This window comes from Monomorium pharaonis, chromosome 8 (genome assembly GCF_013373865.1).
Source record: "Monomorium pharaonis isolate MP-MQ-018 chromosome 8, ASM1337386v2, whole genome shotgun sequence".
Taxonomy (NCBI): Eukaryota; Metazoa; Arthropoda; class Insecta; order Hymenoptera; family Formicidae; genus Monomorium; species Monomorium pharaonis.
Window position 1 is genome coordinate 5,081,811 of NC_050474.1, and position 21,412 is coordinate 5,103,222.

The 21,412-nt window shown below is 42.7% G+C and overlaps 1 protein-coding gene across 37 annotated transcripts in view; it reads left to right on the plus strand.

Moving 5' to 3' along the window:
- Window positions 1-21,412, plus strand: part of LOC105829416 (microtubule-actin cross-linking factor 1) — a 99,771-nt gene that overhangs the window by 52,420 nt on the left and 25,939 nt on the right. For 32 of the 37 annotated variants that reach the window (XM_036290446.1, XM_036290445.1, XM_028189952.2 and 29 more), the window contains 9 exons: window positions 38-295; window positions 747-1,320; window positions 1,510-1,533; window positions 1,682-2,152; window positions 2,239-3,444; window positions 3,529-3,612; window positions 4,765-4,986; window positions 10,437-10,552; window positions 10,766-20,219. In XM_036290446.1, coding sequence (XP_036146339.1) covers window positions 38-295; window positions 747-1,320; window positions 1,510-1,533; window positions 1,682-2,152; window positions 2,239-3,444; window positions 3,529-3,612; window positions 4,765-4,986; window positions 10,437-10,552; window positions 10,766-20,219 — 12,409 coding nt within the window. Of the gene's footprint in view, window positions 1-37; window positions 296-746; window positions 1,321-1,509; window positions 1,534-1,681; window positions 2,153-2,238; window positions 3,445-3,528; window positions 3,613-4,764; window positions 4,987-5,412; window positions 7,260-10,436; window positions 10,553-10,765; window positions 20,220-21,412 lie in introns of those variants that run through there. The other 5 variants (XM_036290453.1, XM_028189955.2, XM_036290460.1 and 2 more) reach the window with 2 other exon arrangements.

Below are 21,412 nucleotides of genomic sequence, written 5' to 3' on the forward strand. Positions count from 1 at the left end.
ATCATGTGTTTCTAAGTGCGACTTTGTACGTTGACAGACTCGAGCGACTGCAACGACTCGCCGAGAAAGTGCATCGTGAGATGAAAACGACCGACAACAGACTGGAGGAGCTCGAGAGACGTGTAGAAGACGAGGCACGTAGGCTTGATCGCCTTCATCCTTTGGAAGCAAAGCATGCGGTGGATCTGCTGGAACAGGACATACGCAACACGGAAACCCAAATACAGAATATATTCACCGATGTACATACCCTTACGGAGGGCAGATACAGTCAGGCGGCCGAGCTTCACAAGAGGTAAAATATTAACTTTTATCTTGTTATAATAAATTATAAAAAATTCATACTCTGGAATATCGATGTGCAATTAAGAATTATCCGTGTGTAACATGTGTGCCTCTTCTGTTCTTGGATGCATAATTATATTGTTCTACTCTCGTAATCTTTGCTAATGAGTGAAGTATTAGCGCGCTTTCCATCGCCACGGCGGCAGCTTTCGAAAATCAAGATATTCACGTATCATGTTTAGCGACTTTCCAAATACCTTGAAACATGTTTGAAACACATTGCTAAGCAATAAGATTTTCTTTGTTTAAGTTTAAACGCGTTAATATATCTTTAAATAAATAGATAATGATATAAATACATTAATGCAATATTATATATATGTACACATAATGTGATGTTAAAAGAAAATAGTAAAAATTAACGTGACATTTATAGATAAACATATCTATTTGCATTTCAGAGTGCAGAAATTACATCAAAGATGGGTCGCTTTGCGATCTTTGCTGCATAGGCGTTTGGTACAACCGCTTTCTCTGGTTTCCTTCCCTGTGGAGGAACGCGTTGTCACAAAACACCGCACTACCGTCCACGAAACACGATTGGTTGATACAAATCCACACTTCCGCGCGTTGCACGACTGCATAGACTGGTGTAAGAACAAATTAAAGCATCTACAAGAAGCGGATTATGGATCGGACTTGGTCAGTGTGCAAAAGGAGTTGGAGCAACATCAGCCAGAGCACAAGAACATTACTCTGTTCCAAGCCAAAGTCGACAAGTGCGTGCAAGCGAAGAATAATTTCCATGGCGAGGAACTCACGCTGTACAGTCAACATCTTACCACTCTGCAAAAGCTTTATGCCGAGCTTCTTGCCGTGTCGAATAAGAGACTTTCTGATTTGGATACCCTACATGATTTCATTCAATCGGCTAATGGCGAATTGGCTTGGTTGCACGCCAAGGAAGACATAGAAGTCACACGCGATTGGAGCGATAAGAACCTCAATGTGAAGAGCATCGAGCAATATTTCGGGGTTGGTTATTATCGAGTATCTTTTTTTAGAAGTGATGAAAATCTTTAACTCTTTTATGATTTATGAAATCTACGTACAAGCTTATTTGCATGTAATTGAATACAATGTAGTTAGACGTGCTCTATCTTTACGATAATAACATATAGTTCTTGTTTGAATTGAATTAATTGGAAATTCTTTTTTGTAAAGCAAACATATGGATCTGGTATAGAGGTAAAAAAAATATTAAACGAAAATTCTCATACTTTTTATTCTAATCTAAAACATGGTTTTATTAAATATTTTTTATTTTAATTTTTAATATAATTTTTAATGTTTTATATGTATGAATAATGAGATATATGTTATTATTTATTTACAGTCTTTGATGAGCGATATGGAGAAACGCGAAATACAATTTTTGGCAGTGCAAGATCGTGGTGAGGCGCTGATTCTTCAACAACATCCTGCGACAAAAACAATTGAAAATCACATGTCTGTGATGCAAACTCATTGGGCCTGGCTGCTGCAACTCACTCACTGCCTCGAAGTGCATCTAAAAGATGCCGCGCAAAATCAACAATTCTTCAAAGATATCCAGCAAGCTGAGCAGTGGATCTCCAAACGAGATGAAATGCTAAACACTACTTATTCGCAATCCGATTTCTCATTGGACGAGGGTGAACGACTTATGAAGGACATGCAAGAGTTGCGCGAGGAACTTAATAATTATGGCGATCACGTACAGAGACTCGTGGAAAGGGCAAAGGACATCGTCCCCATGAAGCAACGCAAGCAACCTGTTATGCGGCCGTTACAGGTCACTTGTATCTGTACCTACAAACAAGTCGATGTAAGTATTATTTACGTATTTTTCAATGTGGCAAAATGGAATACATTATGCATTTAAACATACATATTTTTGTATTATTTGTGTAGATATCCATCGAGAAAGGAGAACAATGTACCCTGTATGATAATTCCGGTAGAGTTAGGTGGCGTGTCAAGAACACGCAAGGAGTAGAATCTCCTGTGCCAGGTGTCTGCTTCGCGCTGCAACCTCCCGATAAAGAAGCACTGGATGCTGCTGAAAGATTAAGACGACAGTACGATAGAAGCGTTGCTCTCTGGCAACGAAAACAATTGAGACTAAGACAAAACATGATATTCGCGACTATCAAGGTGGTCAAAGGTTGGGATCTGCCGTATTTCTTGGCGATGGGACAGGATCAACGTACCACTATTAGAAAAGCGCTGAACGAAGACGCGGACAAATTGCTGTCCGAGGGCGATCCGGCAGATCCACAACTCAGAAGATTGAAACGAGAGATGGCAGATGTAAATCGATTGTTCGATGAATTCGAGAAGCGCGCTAGAGCCGAGGAAGAATCAAAGAACGCAGGACGCATTTTCAATGATCAAGCGTCTTTACTTCAGCAAGCACTCGACGATGCCGAGCGAGTATTGAACACACGCATAGCTGCACCTTTACCTCGAGACCTCGACAGCTTGGAACATCTCGTGTTCCAACATAAAGATTTTGAACAGAATCTGCAACGTTTGGCGCCGGACGTGGAACAACTGCAACAGACGTTCCGTGGAATCACCTTAAAGACCCCAGCAATGAGAAATAAACTTGATAATATCACGAGCAAGTGGAGTCATCTATGGAATTTAAGTAGTTTGTATGTTGAGCGCTTGAAGTGCATCGAGATTGTGCTGACCAGTCTCGAGGAAAACACAGCAGCCATTTCCGAATTTGAGATCAAATTGGCCTCCTTCGGCGAGTTACCATCGGATGTGAAAGGTTTACAAAGCGTATTGGAGGATTTGATGGTTCTTCAAAATGCTATTGCGCAGCAACAAGTATTGGTAGATCAACTGAACGAAGACGCACACAACGCCAGGCGTCTCGTGGAGAAATCAAGACCAAATCACCGTGGCCCGCACGGCGACATGGACAGATTGGATGCTGAGGTCAACAAACTAAATGCACGATGGACAAATGTCTGCGGACAATTGGTCGACATATTGCGTAGCGCTGAAACAGCGTATGGATTGGCACAGCAGTATCAGAACTCTTATCAGAATGAAGTGGACTTTGTTGATGAATCCTACGCAAAGTTAGAACTGGAAAACACGAAGGTAACGTGTTTTCCAGTTCGTTAAAAACGATTTCGTATTATACTTAATGCGATCATTAAAGTCACAAATTTATATGATTTTCAGAACTTGTTGGGCAAGGTGTTGGATCGCACGCCGGCAATCGAGGCGGTGAATCTCACGGGCGGCAGACTGATCCGCGAAGGAAAGGTGAGCGACATGATCGTAATGTATAATTCGGTGCTAATAAGCCTTATAGGTAGCCTTTTAGCTTACGGTGTGAATGCCTGCATGAATGGAGTTTCTGCGTGTGTCTTACATACATACAGGTCTCATCACTGTCCATGCACGTGACTCGAGATTTTCAGAAATTATGAGCGCGCGATGAATCTATTTTATTTAGCGTTTCGTCGAAGCAGAGGCGGCCGCTCTTTCTGGAGTATCGAGCGAGCAGTTGCAAGACGCACCAAGACGCGTTATATCTGCTAGATATAAACATGAACAAGTTCCTTTTCCAGTTGAATTTCTGCTGCCGTCTTTTTCCACCGTCTTCTCGGCGATGTCACATGTCAATTTTCTAGTGGTAAAATTCTCTATTTGCGTCCGGGCCCCGTGCCATTAAACGGTACAAACCATCTTAACTGCTATTCATTAAGTAAATATACTCACTTATGTAACGCAGCGGAGACGATACGATCTACTGGCAGCGCGCATTAGTAATATCATTGGCCTTTCTCTCCTTTTTAACTTTAATGACAACCTTTAACGTTAACACAGTTACATCAGGAGCACGGTTGAATGAGCTGCACGACCTCGTTTAGCGGCGATTTAGTGCCGATTTTTTTTTTTTGTTAATTCTAGATATTGCATATCGCTTAGGCGCTTAACACAACACGATTGATATTTCCCCGAACCGCTAGAATCGCAGAGATAACCCAGTGAGGTATAGCATGCGCAGCAGCGAGGTGGAGCCTGACCGATTAATACGTAGGGAAAAATACATAACTGGTGATTACATTTCGTCACGAAGGCATATTCCTATTCTTTACCAATATTAATTGCAGCGCGATTTCATTAATCGCTGCTTATCTTAAGCACTGACTACGAAGTAGTTTCGAAATTATTCCAAGACGCGTTTAGATTAACGTACCCACGGGAATAACCGGCAGCTACCATTAACGCACCTGTTTACCGGAAGTACCACATTGGGTTGTCAAAAGATCACAAAGATAGCAAGCCACGCGGTAACACCCGCGGCACAGCGACCTCGTCTCTCGCTGTCGCTTTCGGAATCGCTAACGGTAATTGCACACACAACGATCTAATTGCACTAACCATAACGGACTAACCGGAAACCCCTAGATCTACGGGCAAAGGCTCCGAGCGTTCAAAGAACAATTGGAAGATATCTGCCCGTCGTTGGATGCATCGGTGAAGAGGCCGCGAAGAGATTCCGTTATTACAGTCGATAATGTTGCGCGCGATCTAGATACCTTGAACCGAAGATACACGAATCTCGTGAACCTGCTTGAGGAGCGAGTCAGGCAGCTATCATTACTACATCCCGAGGACACTTCCCTACAGGTGAGTTCTGCATTTTATTTTTCTTCTGCGAGACCGTTACTAAGAGATAGGCTGTATTTTTTTTTTGTAATAAAGCCTTGGATCTTTTAATAGAAGGAAATGGGAAATAAACGATTTAAAGAGCTACAGAACGTCAAGAATAAGACATAGAGAAACAAAAAATAATATATATAACTTTATTCTCGTTACTCTGGGTGTATGTACCTTCAATATGTCGTTTAATATTTTTTTAGAAATTACATTATCGTTTGTTGAAGTTGTTCTTCCAAGATGACGTCAGTATAATCCGGCACACGTAATTTTTTCTACGACTATTATTGAGCAATCGAGGCAGCTTGAAGGGCCATAGGCGAGGTGCCAGATATTTTAGATTAGGCTTAACCTTCGCCATGTGTGCCGTGTCGAAACCTGAACGTAATTTATACTGAATCACAGCAAGGCCTGCAATTTGCATTGCTGATGGGCGAATGTCGAGAATCCGCGAAGTGGATCCGCTATTAGACCCTCGATCGTAACACTTCGACGTTAGGCTCATCGCACGAATTCGAATTATTTCTAATCACGCGAAGGTGATTTATTACGTCAAAGTCGTTTGGGATACGAGCGCCGCATCGATCCTCACGAGTACGAGAGAATGTCAACATTTAACATTCCGAATAGTAACGAAATAATAACGACGTTAATGTTGGATGCGACGCGAATCTTTTAAAAAACATTCTTTAAAATAAAATTTCGAAATAAATATCTATGTGATAAATCAAAGTGAAAGCGGTTTCGTTGTGCTCCTTCGAGGGTAGTGCTTATGATGATCGAGCCGATTCGATTGAGAGGAGGCACGCGTGGGCTTTTTCGAACACGGAACGAGGGAGGCGGAGTGTATGTACCTCCGAGTGGTGACTCGATCGAGATTCCTCGGCCTCGGCAAACCGCGCGCGTGACATAAGCTGAAATTAATGAGCGGCGATGAACGAGCGCTCTCATGTCGGGAATCCGTATGTGCCCACATCTCCCGCAGGTATAATTATATTCCGAATGACGACGACGTCGGAAATAGCGACTATTTTTCTCGGTACCATTACGCGCCTCGTCGGCCATCGCGTTTGCGCCGGAAGGTGTATTTGAATATACTCTTTTTTTTGTTCTCTTTTTTTCTTTGTAATTGCGACCGGTTCGCTCGCCGCTTCACTGTTGTCGTCGTGTTGGAATCGCGCGCTATCGCGTCTGTCACGCCGATACCTCGAGGTCGCTCTCCCCACGATCGTGATCGAGCGAAACAGCCGTTTTGAACACGCGACCGACTTTCGTTTCTGATTAATCCGACGGCTTTTCATCTTTCCCGCTCGTCGCACCCGGGGATCGATAGGGCCGCACAACGTGCCGGCGCGAAGACGGAACGAAAAAGCAGTGGCGCGTTTACACCTGTTGAGGCCCCACGGCGCGCCGGTCAATTTGAACGTTGATTTGAACTGAAAAACGAGAGCAAATGCGCTGTCTGTTAAATGTTGCGTTTAATTTCGTTACATACATTTTAATTAATTACACCGCGATATTTTCTCGTCGCTCTATTTTAACGAATGTTTCGATTTGTTAATGAAAATTCTCAATTTAAATTTGCGAATAAAGAAAGGAAAGTGTACGGCGTGTTTAATAATAAATAAATTTTAAATTCTTGCCGTGCGCCGTACGATTGTCAGACAAGATTTATTGTTCACCGTCGCGATATAATCGTCTCGCAATGTATTTACGACTCCGTGAAGCACCCGTGTGCGACGAGAAATGTTAAACGAGCTACGACCGACCCGCGGCGGCTGGTAATTGCCGAAAAACGCGAGATACGTTCGTCCTCGAAAGTGAAATGAACGCGCAGTCGATTACATAATGAAAATTGATGACGGCCGGCACGGAATGCGACTCAAGTTGAATCGAGGTCGATTTTTCACGGTTAGGAAAGCGAATCCCGGGGTCCCTTTAGAACGAACCTGAACGAACTGCCAGTTAAGCGCCCACGCTTAAACGCGCCACTGGATCGGCGGTGCGTCGGCGCCGCCAGTCGCGTCTCCTCCGAGGAGGACCGGCGTCATCGGAAGAGAGAGAGACACGAGCCGTCGCAGTGAGGAACCGTCGGTTGCGCGGCTGACCGTCCGGCCGTCGAGCATGCTCGCCGGTCGTGCAGACGATTAAAGAAAAGTCATCGTCGTCGTTGCGTCGTGAGCGCGCGAGAGCGATTTCGCTCCGACTTGCCCCAATGAGCGATCACGATGATCGTGCGAAAGGTATGAAAGGAGACCGGCATGTCGCGAAGGGACGGGCGTCGCGTGTTCCGGAAACGGGATATGTTGGTACTCAGTGAAATCGGATACCGGCAGTATCGAATGTGTCAGAAGCCGAGTGACAAGAAGTTTGTTACGAAATAATTTTATCACCACTCTCGGTCGAGTCGCACGTTTGTTGTAACAATTGTGAAAGTTGTTCCTCAACTTCCGCGGTTAACAAATAGGAATCGCTGCGGGGTGAACGTTTTAATTGTATTTTGTTATTTAAATTATTCATTTTGTTAGTTTAATGTATGCACGAAAGTTTTACGATTATAGCATAGCGTGGCAAGATTTTCAAGCTGTTAGTTAACATATGCATTAAAACGAATAGACGAATCGTAATCGTGACTTTTGAACTTGTTACATTCTGTGATCCTCAAAGAAGTGATAGATCAGCTGCGGATTTCCTGACATTTATCTTTAGATTTTTACACATTTTAATCATTTTTTGCTTAATTATTTGTTTAATAATTTATTTTCTTTTGCAAATGCATTTTTTTTTATATTAGTAATGCAAGAAAAATATTTTCGAAAAACTCTTTAATAAGCATTACGTCTTAGTTACGATGCCCCGGGTACATCTGGAGATACTTTTTGCGAAATCCGATTTCCGTCGAAAGAAATTGAAAGACCACTTCCCACTTGTGAATACTTAACTCGGGTATTCAAGCGTGAATACGAATAAATGAATAACTCGCGGCCAGTGTTTATTGTAATCATGAATATCTACTACTTTACCGCTGACATTCACATTCATGAACTCGTGCGACTTTATTGCCGACGTCTATATTTGCGCTCGGATTTTATCGCGGAATGCAAATATATGCGTGCGCATGCTTACATTAGCAAAATAAACCATTGGAGTTACAAATTTTTATATATTTGCGGCACACATCACGGATTGAGTACCGAGTGATCCGTTTTTATTCCAAAATTAAACGAGAACAGAAATATTTGGAATTATTTTCTGTTTGTGTTTTTATACGTGTATTAATGTGTGTGTGTTTTTTCTTACATATTCTTTTATATTATAAAGAATTAAACATTCGTCAAAGCTTTCATTGGTACTCGACTCGTTCATTTCTGATTACGCTCTTATCGGTACACTGTTGCGACGTGATTGATTACGGCAAAGTAAACCGTCATTCGTTGACATCTTATCGATAGCGCGATTTTACTGGGAATCGATTTTCGCAATCGGAAGCATTTTACACGAACTACAAAAATATAACGCAGACGCGTGCTCACGTTACACGTGTTGCACTGTCAACTGCATTGCCATTTTCCCAGGGTGGCTCGTGCTCTTTAAACTCGCCGTCCCTCAGTGCCTAATACCGGATTCTTATTTTAACGCGTGCACAGAACGACCCAGAAACTGGTCGGTGTACTCGAAAGAAAGAGAGAAAGAAAGAAGAGAGAAAAAGAACGGTGGTTTTCTATAGATTGTATGGATTTCATTTTGATACATTAAAAATTTAACGGATCTTTTTACACTTCTTACGGAACATGTTTTAATCCTCACTTACTTGGAATTCGAAGATTATATTGATCGAAGATAAAACGATTGTCATCATTTATTTGATCTCCGTTTACCATCGTAAATGCTCTTAAGTGCGTTTACGAGAAGTACGCGTGCATCTCGATTGAATGACGACGTGACAGAATTGTCTGACAGTAAGATACAACGCTCGAAATATATGTATACATATTATCAAGCCAAGTTGAACGACTTCCCGATTACTTTTAGATATGCAAGCCGCGCAATTACGAAAGCGAGTAAATGTATTATATTTTTTATTAACATAATCGTGCAAACCGTTAGCATGGACGATTGATTGCCTTGCCTGAAGGTCAACCATCACATCAATTAGATATACTTCCTTCGATCGATAGATTTATAATGCAGGTAAATCGGTCCCGAGTTGCTTCGCGGTTATTATAAATATTTTTTGTGTTTATTAATTTGATTTTGATTGGCATAAATTGCTTTATTCATAAAACGCTGTATAAAAATTAAAGCTGTTAGCATTGTTAAATAGAATGAAGCTATTTTGTTGACGGGTTTGAGAGATATAGTATATTCATACAGATGCTGTAAATCACACTTTTAATTAGTAGCAGTTGTCTCTCTCTCTCTCTCTCTCTCTCTCACTCTCACTCTCACTAATTTAATCTCCTTTAATTTATTCACACAGTGACTTTGTAAAATTCTTTACAGACTTTCAAGTGAATTGAAAGACTATTTGTGTCAAACATTTTTACAAATATCCCCATCTTATACTCGGTATTGGATGTAGCTGGTTTATTACTATCTCGCAATAAAACTTATGTACGTATAAATATAAATTTTGCGTAATATTGTTTCCGTGTAATTGAATTATGCTCCATCGAGATTTGAAGGTCTTTTTCAGCTTTTTTCGTTTCACATGTATTCTCCCATGTCTCGTGAGTTGACAATGGAAAGAACAGCATCCGTTTTTGCGATGACATAAGCAGGTGACGTAGACTACGTACACCTACGACTTTAAAACAAGGCCGGAATATATCACGTTCGAATTCGGTAATTCTCCTTCGGAATTAGATAATTAAAAGCAAGACGTGCGTCGCGGATGAAATTTTTGCGTAAGAGCGGTGCGTTCGGCGCGTGCGTGAGCAATGCTATATTTAAGAATCGTCTCGGCTGAAAGATCGCAACACGTGGTCCAATTATACGCTGGTCTCGCCGCATGTAAACTTGGGCACTGTCGCGCGGGCTGACTCATTTCGATGCATGCGAGAAATCCGTGGACTTTAAGAAATTGGCTTTAAGAATCGAAGATCGACAGGTTAACCCAGATGTATCCGGTGTCTTTGGAAGAACGGTGTCTGATACTTTTATACACGTAACTTTTACGAATAGATTATTAAAAATTAAATTTTATTTTAAAAGAATTTTGATTTAAAGAAAACATTTCTATATTGAAAGTTAGTTTTTTATCGTGTCTTTAATGGAGAACAATTGAGGCTTTAGAGTTGCTAAGATAACTCCGCGCATTCTGTGAATATGTCCAATATAGAAACAAACCCAAATATACGTAAAATTAAACATGCACAACTAGACAGGTTTCATGCATGCCGTAAAATGTTTACTTTCAGCGTGTTCTTCAAGAACAAAGACCGCTGCGGACATTCCGCACGGAGTTCAACATATATGAAAGCACTACTAGCGAGGAGCGTTATACATCCACAACCACACACTATACCCAGTCGCAGTGAGTATGACATGCGTCAGAAAAATTGGAAGTATCGCCTGTTCGCATTGTAGAAAACAATCCCCATCCGCTACATAATATTCCACGATAGGAGCTTATTTTCCAATTACCTTACGCATCCGTATTTAAGAAATAGATTTAAACTTTCTCTCGCAGTGTGCGTGAAGTACGTTTTGATCCGACGTTTACACCTCTCGATGGCTCTTGCCGCAGATACACATCCGAGAGGCATGAGTCCACTGAGACGACTTTCTCAAGCGAGATCTCAAAACGAAGTTACAACGCGGAGCAGGCCGCGTATCGTCCTAATGGCGAGACCACCAGTCCGGGCGCCGTTCCATCCGTCGGCGCCGGTGGTACCCTGCTCAAGCGCTCGTACGAGAGCAGTACGACGAGCTCCAACAGGCAACAGCATCAGCAGCAGCAGCAGCAGCAGCACGAGTTCTCGTCCGTCACGGACGGCGGGTTTAGTAGCGAGCTTAGGGATCTTAGGAGGGTACCGCGGGTTGACGACGCGGGCGTTATCGGGACGAAGAACGTAATTGACGTTAGGGGTATCGTAGATCCGAGCACTGGCGAGATCCTGACCGTAGGCGAGGCGATTCGGCTCAGGATTCTCGATGTTAGGAACGGTAGGATAGTAACGTCGAGCGACAGCAGGACGAGTGTGTCGATTGAGGAGGCCGCACGCGACGGTATCATCGACGCGGCGCTGGCCGATCGACTGTTAGGTCCATGCGGGGTGAACGAGGAGGGTCGTCGGGTGTCTCTGCTTGAGGCGATTCAGCGGGAGCTCTGCGACGCCGAGCGTGCCGACATCGCGGACCGAGTTAAGGTAACGACAACACGTCGCGACGACGGTGGCGGTAATAACGCCGCCACCACAACGGGATTTAGCGTTGTCGATGCGATAAGAGAGGGCTTGTTGGATCCGGTCACGGGGCAGGTCGTCGCCGAAAACGGCGAACGAATCTCAATCGAGGAGGCGTATTCGCGCGGCTATCTTACCAAGGTGGATGTGACCGTTAGGGTGACTCGTAGTGCTATCGCGCTCTCTGATGCAATATCGCAGGGTCTCGTGGATGATCGGACCGGCCGTGTTGCCGATAGAATTACCGGCGAGTCTTATTTGTTGGACGAGGCCGTCGACAAAGGTATTATCAATCCGAATGTGAAAGAGATCGTGGATACGAGGAACGACAGCAAAATAACAGTGACTGAGGCCATAAAGCGCGGTATAGTAAATACTAAGAGTGGTAGATACATGCACGGCTTGTCGATGGAGAAACTGCCGTTCAAGGAAGCTCGTCGTCGGCAGCTGATTGTCAAACCGATGACGCTCAAAGACTGTTGTGATCTGGAAATCATCGACGACAAAGGCAAGATAGCCAGCCCGGCACACCGTAGCAAGTTAACGATACTGGAGGCCATATCCCGCGGCGTCTTAGACTCGGAAAACGTCAAGTCTATAGTAGATACCCGAACCGGCGAAATGATTACCCTAGCCGATGCCTTAACCAGCGGTATAATTAAAGTCGACGGCACGTATCGTGACATGTTGAAGACTGAAGAGTTCTCTATTCCTCAGGCCGTTGAAAAAGGCCTAATCACGTCGGTGACTCAAAAGAGTATCTTTGATATTGATGGCTTCAAGGATCCGGTTTCCGGCGAGTACATCAGTCTGAACGCGGCATTGTTGAAAGGTCTGATCAGTTCAAAGTCTGGTGGTACCTTTACGACTGACCTGAAAACCGGAAAAACTGTTTCGCTGAGTGAAGCAGAGGAACAGGGTTATATTAGACCGGAAGTATCGGAGATGTTGAACCGTGGCATCGGTATCATTGAGAACGGACGTGAGACGAGCGTTTTGGAGGCCGTGCTACTTGGATTGTTAGACCCGAAATCTGGTCAATTACTGGATCCGCGTAACAAGAGAATAGTGCCTTTGGAGGAGGCGATTAAGCGAGGACTCATCACTCCCGACGGTGCCGCGTTGCTCACCAGTCTGTTGAATATCGCGGTCACCACGCAGACTGTAACGAAGACTGTAAAAAGATATGTAACGACTTTGCAAACGGGCGAGGTTGTTACAAGAGATTACAAAATTAGTTACGACGAAGCATTGAGCAGCGGCTTAATCGACAAAAGTAGAAATGAATTTAGAGATCCTGATTCGGGAGTAACGATGTCTATTGAAGATGCCTTCGAGCAAAGCTTACTTGGTGATGACACTAGCCAATGCATTGTGCATTCACGAGAACACACTCCGGATTCATTGCAAACAACTTTCGAAAGCACTTTAACGGCAAGTATCGGCGAAGTATCTAAAAATAGAAGAAGCGAATCGCCACCTAGAGCAATTGGCACGGTTACTACTATTATTACTAAAGACATTGCTCCGCGAGCATCGTCTACGCCAACGAAAGAGTCGTCATCCTTGGTTACGATGACGACCGCACCGTCAACAATGATTGATTCTATTTTTTCTGTGCAAGATTCGACGTTTAAAGAGATGTCATCATCGACGGAAGTTAGCGAATCGACCAAATGGACGTCCGAAATAACATCGAAAACAAGTTCACTCGAAGAAACGCATACATTGAGTCTTAAATCACCTTTGCATGACGAGAAACGAGATATGGAAACAGAAGTAACCACATCAGTAGTTACACCAACTACAAGTTCGGAGATAATGAGATTTATAGAAAACGAACGTATTTCTACGGATAAACGAGTGTTCGAATTACCCACGGATGGCTGGACACTCGCAGAAGCTATCGATAGAAAGCTATTTGATTCTGCTACAGGTCTTTTCATAATTCCAGGCACCGACAGATTAGTCTCTTTCGAAGAGTGTATCAAGCTGCAGATTATCAATCCGAATTCTGGCTTCGTTATTGATCCTAGTAATGGAAGAAAGGTATCCTTAATGCGAAGCTTGGAGAAGAATATCTTAGACTCCACGGGTCACTACTGTTATCCGCAAAAGATCTCGATGAGAGAAGCCATCGCGAATGGATTAATTATATTGATAGGCGGACCTAACATAGACAGCGATAACACTAATCAGAGGCTTCTTCAGATTACGAGGGTTTCAGGCAAGCCCGATAAAGTGGAGTTAACGCGTGTCGGCGATCCTTCTCAACAAATGGAGATAAAGACCAGCGATGAAATATCTACACCAGATCCAGTGCAAGTAACTCAAGGAGTGATTTATGACCCAGGGACAGCCTTGGTGATTTCTACGAAAACAGGCAAATCTGCGAATCTCTTAGCCGCAGTTTCCGAAGGAACGATACCATCTACTGCCGTAATCGTCAAGGATCCAACAACGGGTAAAGACATCAGCATGGCGGACGCTGTTAATCGCGGTATTCTGAATATTAACACACACGAATATAAAATCGACGATGGTAGGAAAATATCACTGATCGATGCAGCAAAATTCGGAGTGATAGCTGTTATCGGTGCCCCTCTTGCGGCTACCGCAGCCGCCATAGAAGCAGTGCAGAGAACAATGGTCAAAGATCCAGTAACAGGCAAGAAAGTGCCGAGAGAAGTCGCCATTGAACGTGGCATTATTCCGATGGACGATAATGCAACTTCACCGATTATTGACTCTACAGATGGTACACCAGATGAAAATGAAAAAAATACCGTAAAACGCGATGAATCTGAAAAAATTCGTGTATCAAAAGAAGATACTAAGAGTACAACTTCGATTGAATTGTCGAGTGACGTTCCGGATGGCGAAAATCTGGGCATGAAGACCAGAGCGCGAGTAACGGTCGAGCCAAAATATCAAGTTACGATTGGTAAAGCGAGAACACTATCACAGAGTCCCGAGCGAGAGGCGAAACCTATCGTTCTACAGAAAATGCGAAAGAGAATAGTAAAAGTCGAGGAAGCATTACAGAGCGGTCTCATCGATGTAGAAACGGCCGAGACTTTCGCCAAGAAAATGTGCAATGAAAAAGGAGAGCCAATCACTCTTTCGGAGGCAATCCGCAATAACCAGATAGACGCCAATCAGGGACAGATTGTAGATTCACAAAGGAACGAGATGCTAAGCATTAAGCAGGCTATTGATCGTGGAATTTTGGATTCGGAGAACGCGCATATATTGGTTCCTTTGGCGAAAAGCTTGTCCGTGCATAGCTTATATAAGCAAGGCCTGTTAGATCCTTTAGAAGGTAAAATCGTCCATCCAGAAACGGGCGCGCATCTTACTCTTAATGAAGCTATAGTTTGCGAAATAGTGGATCCTCTATCTAACTTAATGTTTAGTGTCGATGGTCGTACGGAAACGTTACAGTCCGCCATTGCAAATGACACTATCGACGCAGAAAAATTGTTGGTTAAAACGCAGGACGGTAGTGTAAATCTAGTCAAAGCAGTAGAAAACAAAGTGTTTCAGTTGAAGGAACCGGCCGAATCTTTCAATATACCGCCAGCAGGAATGACATTCCCCGTTGCGCTAAAACGAGGATTGATAGACATCAGCAAAAAAATAATACGTCATCCAATTACTGGAGAACATTTACCATTAGAGGATGCTATAAAGACAGATTTTATTATGGCGTTACCATATCCAATGGCTCCTGATAGTATCGAAATAACGAAAGCTTTGGAATCTGGATTGATCGACAGAGACAACGCTGTATTTTTCCATCCCACTACAGGAACTCCAATTCCAATTGTTGAGGCTGTCGAATCTGGTTTGCTTATCATCAAACCATCGGATTGTAATGAAAACACAGCTGCTATCACTGAAACGATTACATCATATCACACTATCACGACTAAGACCGTTGAGCTTTTGCCAGGTTATGCCTTGAAGAGTGCGATGGAAGTACAAGATATTAATACTGGTAATATTATTACTATTGAAGAAGCTCGACAAAGAGGCATTATCAAAGACGAATCTGAAACTAAACAGGAATTCACAACGAAAGACATTAAGATGTCCTTCGATCAAGCGGTGGAGAAAGGATTCGTAGATATGAACGAGGGTACTTATACTGATCCTTGCACTGGAACCACAATGCCCATTGCTAAAGCTGTTGAGGAAGGAATCCTTGATACTTCATCTAGCAAGAGCGAATCTGTAACATCCAAGAAATCGCCCAAAAACAGTTTAACTGTATTAGAAGCGATCGAGGAAATTTATGACGAAAAAACTGGAACGTTTAAAGATCCCGAGACGAACGAATCTTACAATTTAACAGAAGCGATGGAAGTAGGCTTAATTGAACCTGATTCCATTCTTTATAATGTCAAAACCAAAGAATCTATCACCACCAAAGAAGCAGTAGAACAAGGTATGCTCGATCCTGTCACTGGAAAAATGAAGACCATGCGAGATCAAATGGATCGTCCGATTAACATAACAAAAGCTGCGAAAATGGGTCTCCTGGCAGTCGTAGCAGCACCAGTCTTGGCTGGAAAAGCAATTGTCGATGCAATTTCAAGTCATAAGTCTAAAGAGACAAAACCAGCCGTGACGAAATTATCCGCCTCAGCGAAGAAGGAATCAAGTCCGCCTGAAAAAATTATTTTAGATCAAATAGAAAAATCTCGTGTTGATTCTCAGAATGAAGATAAAAAGTCGAGCACGATGGAAATACAGAAAGCGATTTCAGATGCAAGAATGATAGAAGAGATTCAAATTACAGAAATGGAGGACGATAATCAATTGAAGAGAATTACGAACGAAGAAAGGTCGAGACATATTTCGATAACCATTACGAAAGATTTAACGCCTCAGATTCTTGCGGAATTTGGAGTTTTTGATCCTGTAAAAGAAAAATTCTTGGATCCGGAAACGGGTTCTGTCACTTCCTTTAATGATCTGGTATTAAACCTGAATGTCTTCGATCCCGATCGAGTACTTGTTAAAGATCTGTCGTCTAAAACGGACTTGTACGTAAAATTGCGCGAGGCAATTAATCGACCTCTTGTAGATAGAAACGTCGCTTATATGGTTGATCCGAAGACTGGTAAAAAGATACCGTTCTTCGAGGCAGTGCGATTGGAATGGATTAAAGAAGAACCGGAAGACGAAGTAGAGGGAGAACAGTTCACAGGATCACAGACTTTAGGCTTGCAAGAAGCTGTCGACACTGGCATGTGTAATCCTATCACAGGAACGATTCGAGATCCAAAAACGGGAGAAACATTATCCATGAGTGAAGCTATTGACACGGGACTTATTGACGCTGATATGCTTGGTATGAGAAATCCGATTACGGACGAAATTGTGCCATTTTCCGAAGCGCTGGAAACTGGTACCATAGATCTTCGCAAGGATGTTGTCATTAATACAGAAACGAAGACGAAAATTGATATTACATCCGCGTTTCTGCGAGGTCTGATCGTGCCCGTTTCTCGCAAGCCAATCTCGCTAGAAGCCATAATTAAGCAAGGTCGCTACGATGCCGAGACTGGAAGAATAGAAGATCCTCTAACTAAACAGTCGATCGATGTCGAAGAGGGTGTTCACAGAAGCATCGTCGATGCTTTTATTACTGAGATTGTTGATACGAAAGCCGGAAAGTCTGTCTCGTTAGACGATGCGCTGACGATGAACTTGTTGATTCCAAGTACAGGTCGGTTGCGTAACACGAAAGCGGGAGAACTTCTACCCTTAGATGTAGCGCTTGATAAAGGTTTGATTATTACAACACCGGTTGTGCCTTCACTGATTGACGCGATTGTTCAGGAATACTATTCACCAAAGACTGGCCTCGTTCTGAATCCTATGACGGGTGAAAATTTAACATTGAAAGATGCCTTAGCCATTGGTTACGTTAACGGTTCCACCACAGTGGTAAAAGATGATAGAAAAGAAAGCGTTATTCCCCTAAACGAAGCAGAAGGAAGCAAACTGATAGATTTAGTAAGAGGAACATTGAATTATCCACATTCTATGACATTGGACATCGCTTTTGAGAAAGGATACATCTTGAGTACCGTGAAACCATGGACATTACAAGAAGCTCTAGCTCTTCAAATTTACGATCCAAAATCCAGTACTTTTAATATTGATGGTAATAATTGTACTTTAGAAGAAGCAATCGATAAAGGGTTTATTAGCAAGGACAGCCCATCGATTAAAGATCCGAGAAACAACGATATTATATCTCTGGGCGATGCTATTAAGCACGGTTTTATCAACGCTAAGACCAGTATGGCAGTAGATCCGTGTACCAGTGCGCCTCTTTCGTTAACCGACGCATTGGATCGCGGCTTTATAGTACCAGCGAAACGTAAAATATCTCTGCCAGATGCTGTTTTTAAAGGATTATATGATCCTAAGACCGGGCAATTTACCATACCTGACACTCAAGAAAAGCTTCCTACTGATCGCGCGATAAAAATGGGTGTGATAGATACTACGACTGCGATCGTACGAGATCCTAACGGTGACGTAATAACATTCAATAAGGCTATTAAAACATCCGTAGTCGATCCAAAGTCTGGAACAGTTAGCCATGCTAGAGGACCACCTGTAGATTTCCAGGAAGCGTTAGAACGTGGTTTGCTCCTCGAAACAAGAAGACCAATGAGTTTCAGCGAGGCAGTTTTAAAAGGTATTCTTGATGAAAAGACTAACAAATTTTTAGATCCACAAACAGGTATTTATTTAACAGTAATGGAAGCCATTCAAAAGAATCTAATAGACGCTGACTCGGTTACCGTCAAAGATACGAGGTCTAGTATTTGGAAAACTATGACACTAATGGAAGCTATACAATCAAACTACATAGACGGCACTACTGGCTACCTCAAAGATCCAAGCAAGGGTAACAGAAATGTATCTCTGAGGGATGCCTTTGAATCTGGCCTCATTGTTGACAATAGAGCCGCTGTTTCTTTGCAGCGTGCCATCCATCAAGGATTGTACGACGATAACACGGGCAAGATCATCGATCCCAGTACGGACAGAGCAGTAACGTTACACGAAGCGATGAGGAAATGCATAATCAGTCCCACATTACCATGCTACTGGGACAAACGTGGTGAACGTTTGTTGTCATTGGCGGAAACATGTCGTGCTGGTGTAATCGATAGACGTACTGGTATGTTTAAAGAACCAGGCACCAGTGGTTCGGTCTCATTGTCGATTGCATTGCAGCTCGGTCTTATCATCGACATAGAGAGTATGGGATTCGGCCTATACGAGACAATATTAATGAATATGTACGATGTTTCTTCGAGTAAATTTGTGCATCCAACCAGCAATCGCAAGCTAACATTGGCCGAAGCATGTCAAATAGATCTAATAAATCCTCTGATATCGATCGTTAAGTGCACTAAATCTAACAGATACATGCCATTAACTGAAGCAATTTCTTTGGGTATCGTCGATGATATTCGCAGCATGTATATTATTCGAGAGCTTGACAAAGCGATTAATCTGCAAGAAGCAGTGAAAAAAGGTTTTATCGTCACATCGAAGACGCCCCTCTCGATCGAGGAGGCGGTCAAGTGTCGTCTTTACCGTGGTGATAGTGGCAAATTCTCTAATCCCGTTATTAATGAATATCACGATCTGCTTCAAGCAATCAGCTGTGGTCTTATAGATCCTGATACCACCGCCTTGAAAGATGCGACAACCGGACAGATCAAGTCGTTGTTGGTGGGTATCGAGGATGGGACGATTGATGTGTCCCGTGGAAGAATATTAGATTCCAAGACAACGCGCGCTTTTAATTTTGATGTAGCTTTGGAAAGAGGCTTATTGGTCACGATTGACAAACCTCTGGCGCAACAAATAACACATAGATCACCCTTAGAAGCCTCCAAAGCTGGACTTAGTGACAAAAATATCAAAGAATGCACTTTAGAAGAAGCGATCAAGTACCAACTGATCGATCCGAACACGTCGGTTGTGAAAGATCCTAGAACCGGTCGATTTGTGATAACGGCAAGAGCAATTGCAGACGGTGTCATTGATCCTTCCATCAAAGGTACGATTGAACTGAACGGTGGAACCAAGAGGGAACCGCGTTTCGTGCGTTTCGGTGACGTCATTGTATTTGTTAAGGAACCTATTACTTTCGAGGAGGCAATCGAGAAAGAGTATCTATCGTTGGAATCGGGCAAATTTACAGATCCGATCTCGAACGAACAATTGACTCTCAAGGAAGCAGTCGGTCTCGGTATCGTAGACTCAGACTCGGCGTTGATTAAAGACTCGCAGAAGAAGAAACTGGTAAAATTGCCGGAGGCGTTCCGTAAGGGCATGATGGACGCGGAGAAGGGCAGTGTATTGGATACTGCCACGTCCAAATTGTACAGCTTGTCTAAGGCTCTGGAAACCGGCCTATTGATCACTCCAAAAAATGGCGTTTCGTTCATCGAAGCGCTGCAGTTCGGTCTTTACAATCCGACCACGGGTGGCTTTCACGATCCCTTCGTTGTTACTTTCGTGTTAGATCGTAGACGCCTCACGTTGGCGGACGCGATCGAGTCGGGCCTGATTGATCCATCCACCACCGTAATCAAAGATCCGTTCACGGGTAATATCGCGAGTCTGTTAGAGGCAGTGAATAGTGGGAAGATAGATTCCGTAGGAGGCAGATTAATCGAGGACACTGACGGCAAGAGTATCGACTTCGTGAGAGCCTTGGAGCGGGGCTATATTCTCGCCGCTGAAGCCAGGGTAAGTAGGACCAGTCAGAATGCCTTTTACACACCCTTGCGACTCCCGCACCAATTGACTCTTTATCCTCCGTTCGTTTTATTTATTTATTTTTTTTTTATGTTTGAGTTTCTCCAAATTTTTCTCACAACCGAATTTACGTTTGCTATTGTTTCAACTCACGATTATCTAATAACAGCTTCCTCCGAGAGTTGGATGTGATTATCATTACGCTGTCACACGAATCGACATTACGTTTTATTGTCGTGCGATTTTCTCTCCGTCTCGCCTTGCCTGAACTGACGTGAATTTTCTATGCCATTATCATTCGCGAGAAGAGCCGCTTGCTGGCATGACAGTCCCGCACGGACGTCAAAGTTTTTGACTCGCATGACATTTTTATTACATTTTGATCGAGGATTGAGAGGAATAATACGCGTAATGTGCATGATCATAAATTAAAATCGTTCTTTGTCTTGTCTCTCTTTTTCCCTCTATTTCACAGAGGAATCATCCCCGTGCTTCCTTTTATCGGAATGCTCGCTTCAAACGGTTTATCTCAAACTTTTGTCATTATATAATATACTTACCTTTGTGCTTACCTTCCTTCATTACCTTAATGTGGGTTCAGTAAAGGTCAACCATCATCACGAACGACATTAATTGGATACCGCGTGCGTTTTCTCGGGTTCGTCATTTACAATCGGCGATCTGCAGACCATTGGGCGAAATCGAACATCGCATCATGAACAATCTCCTCCATTACGCAAAATATCATTAATCTCAAGCCAAGTTTGTCGCATCAACAACGCTAATTCTCTTTTAATAAATTACGTAGCATTAATCTATAATTTTATCGTTAATCTATTATTTTACCATTAATCTAATAATTTTTAACTTGCTTATCTTATTTTTTATGATAAAATTTTCATCATCTTACAATTAGCGTGATCCGAAAACTACGTTTATATTATTTATTTCAAAAAGACTTACGAAATATAGCAATTTCTTGATATGCTGAATCACATATCGGATAATCATCCGATCTAATCTAATGGGATGCGCTAGTGATTTTCTTTAGTTAAAAAAAAACCATTTGCTACTAATGTAAACAACATGCATGTATGGAATAAAAATTGCAAATTGGCATTTTTCTCCATATTCAAAATTAACGCTAAAAGAAAAAGGATTTGGCTGAAAGGACATGCATCATG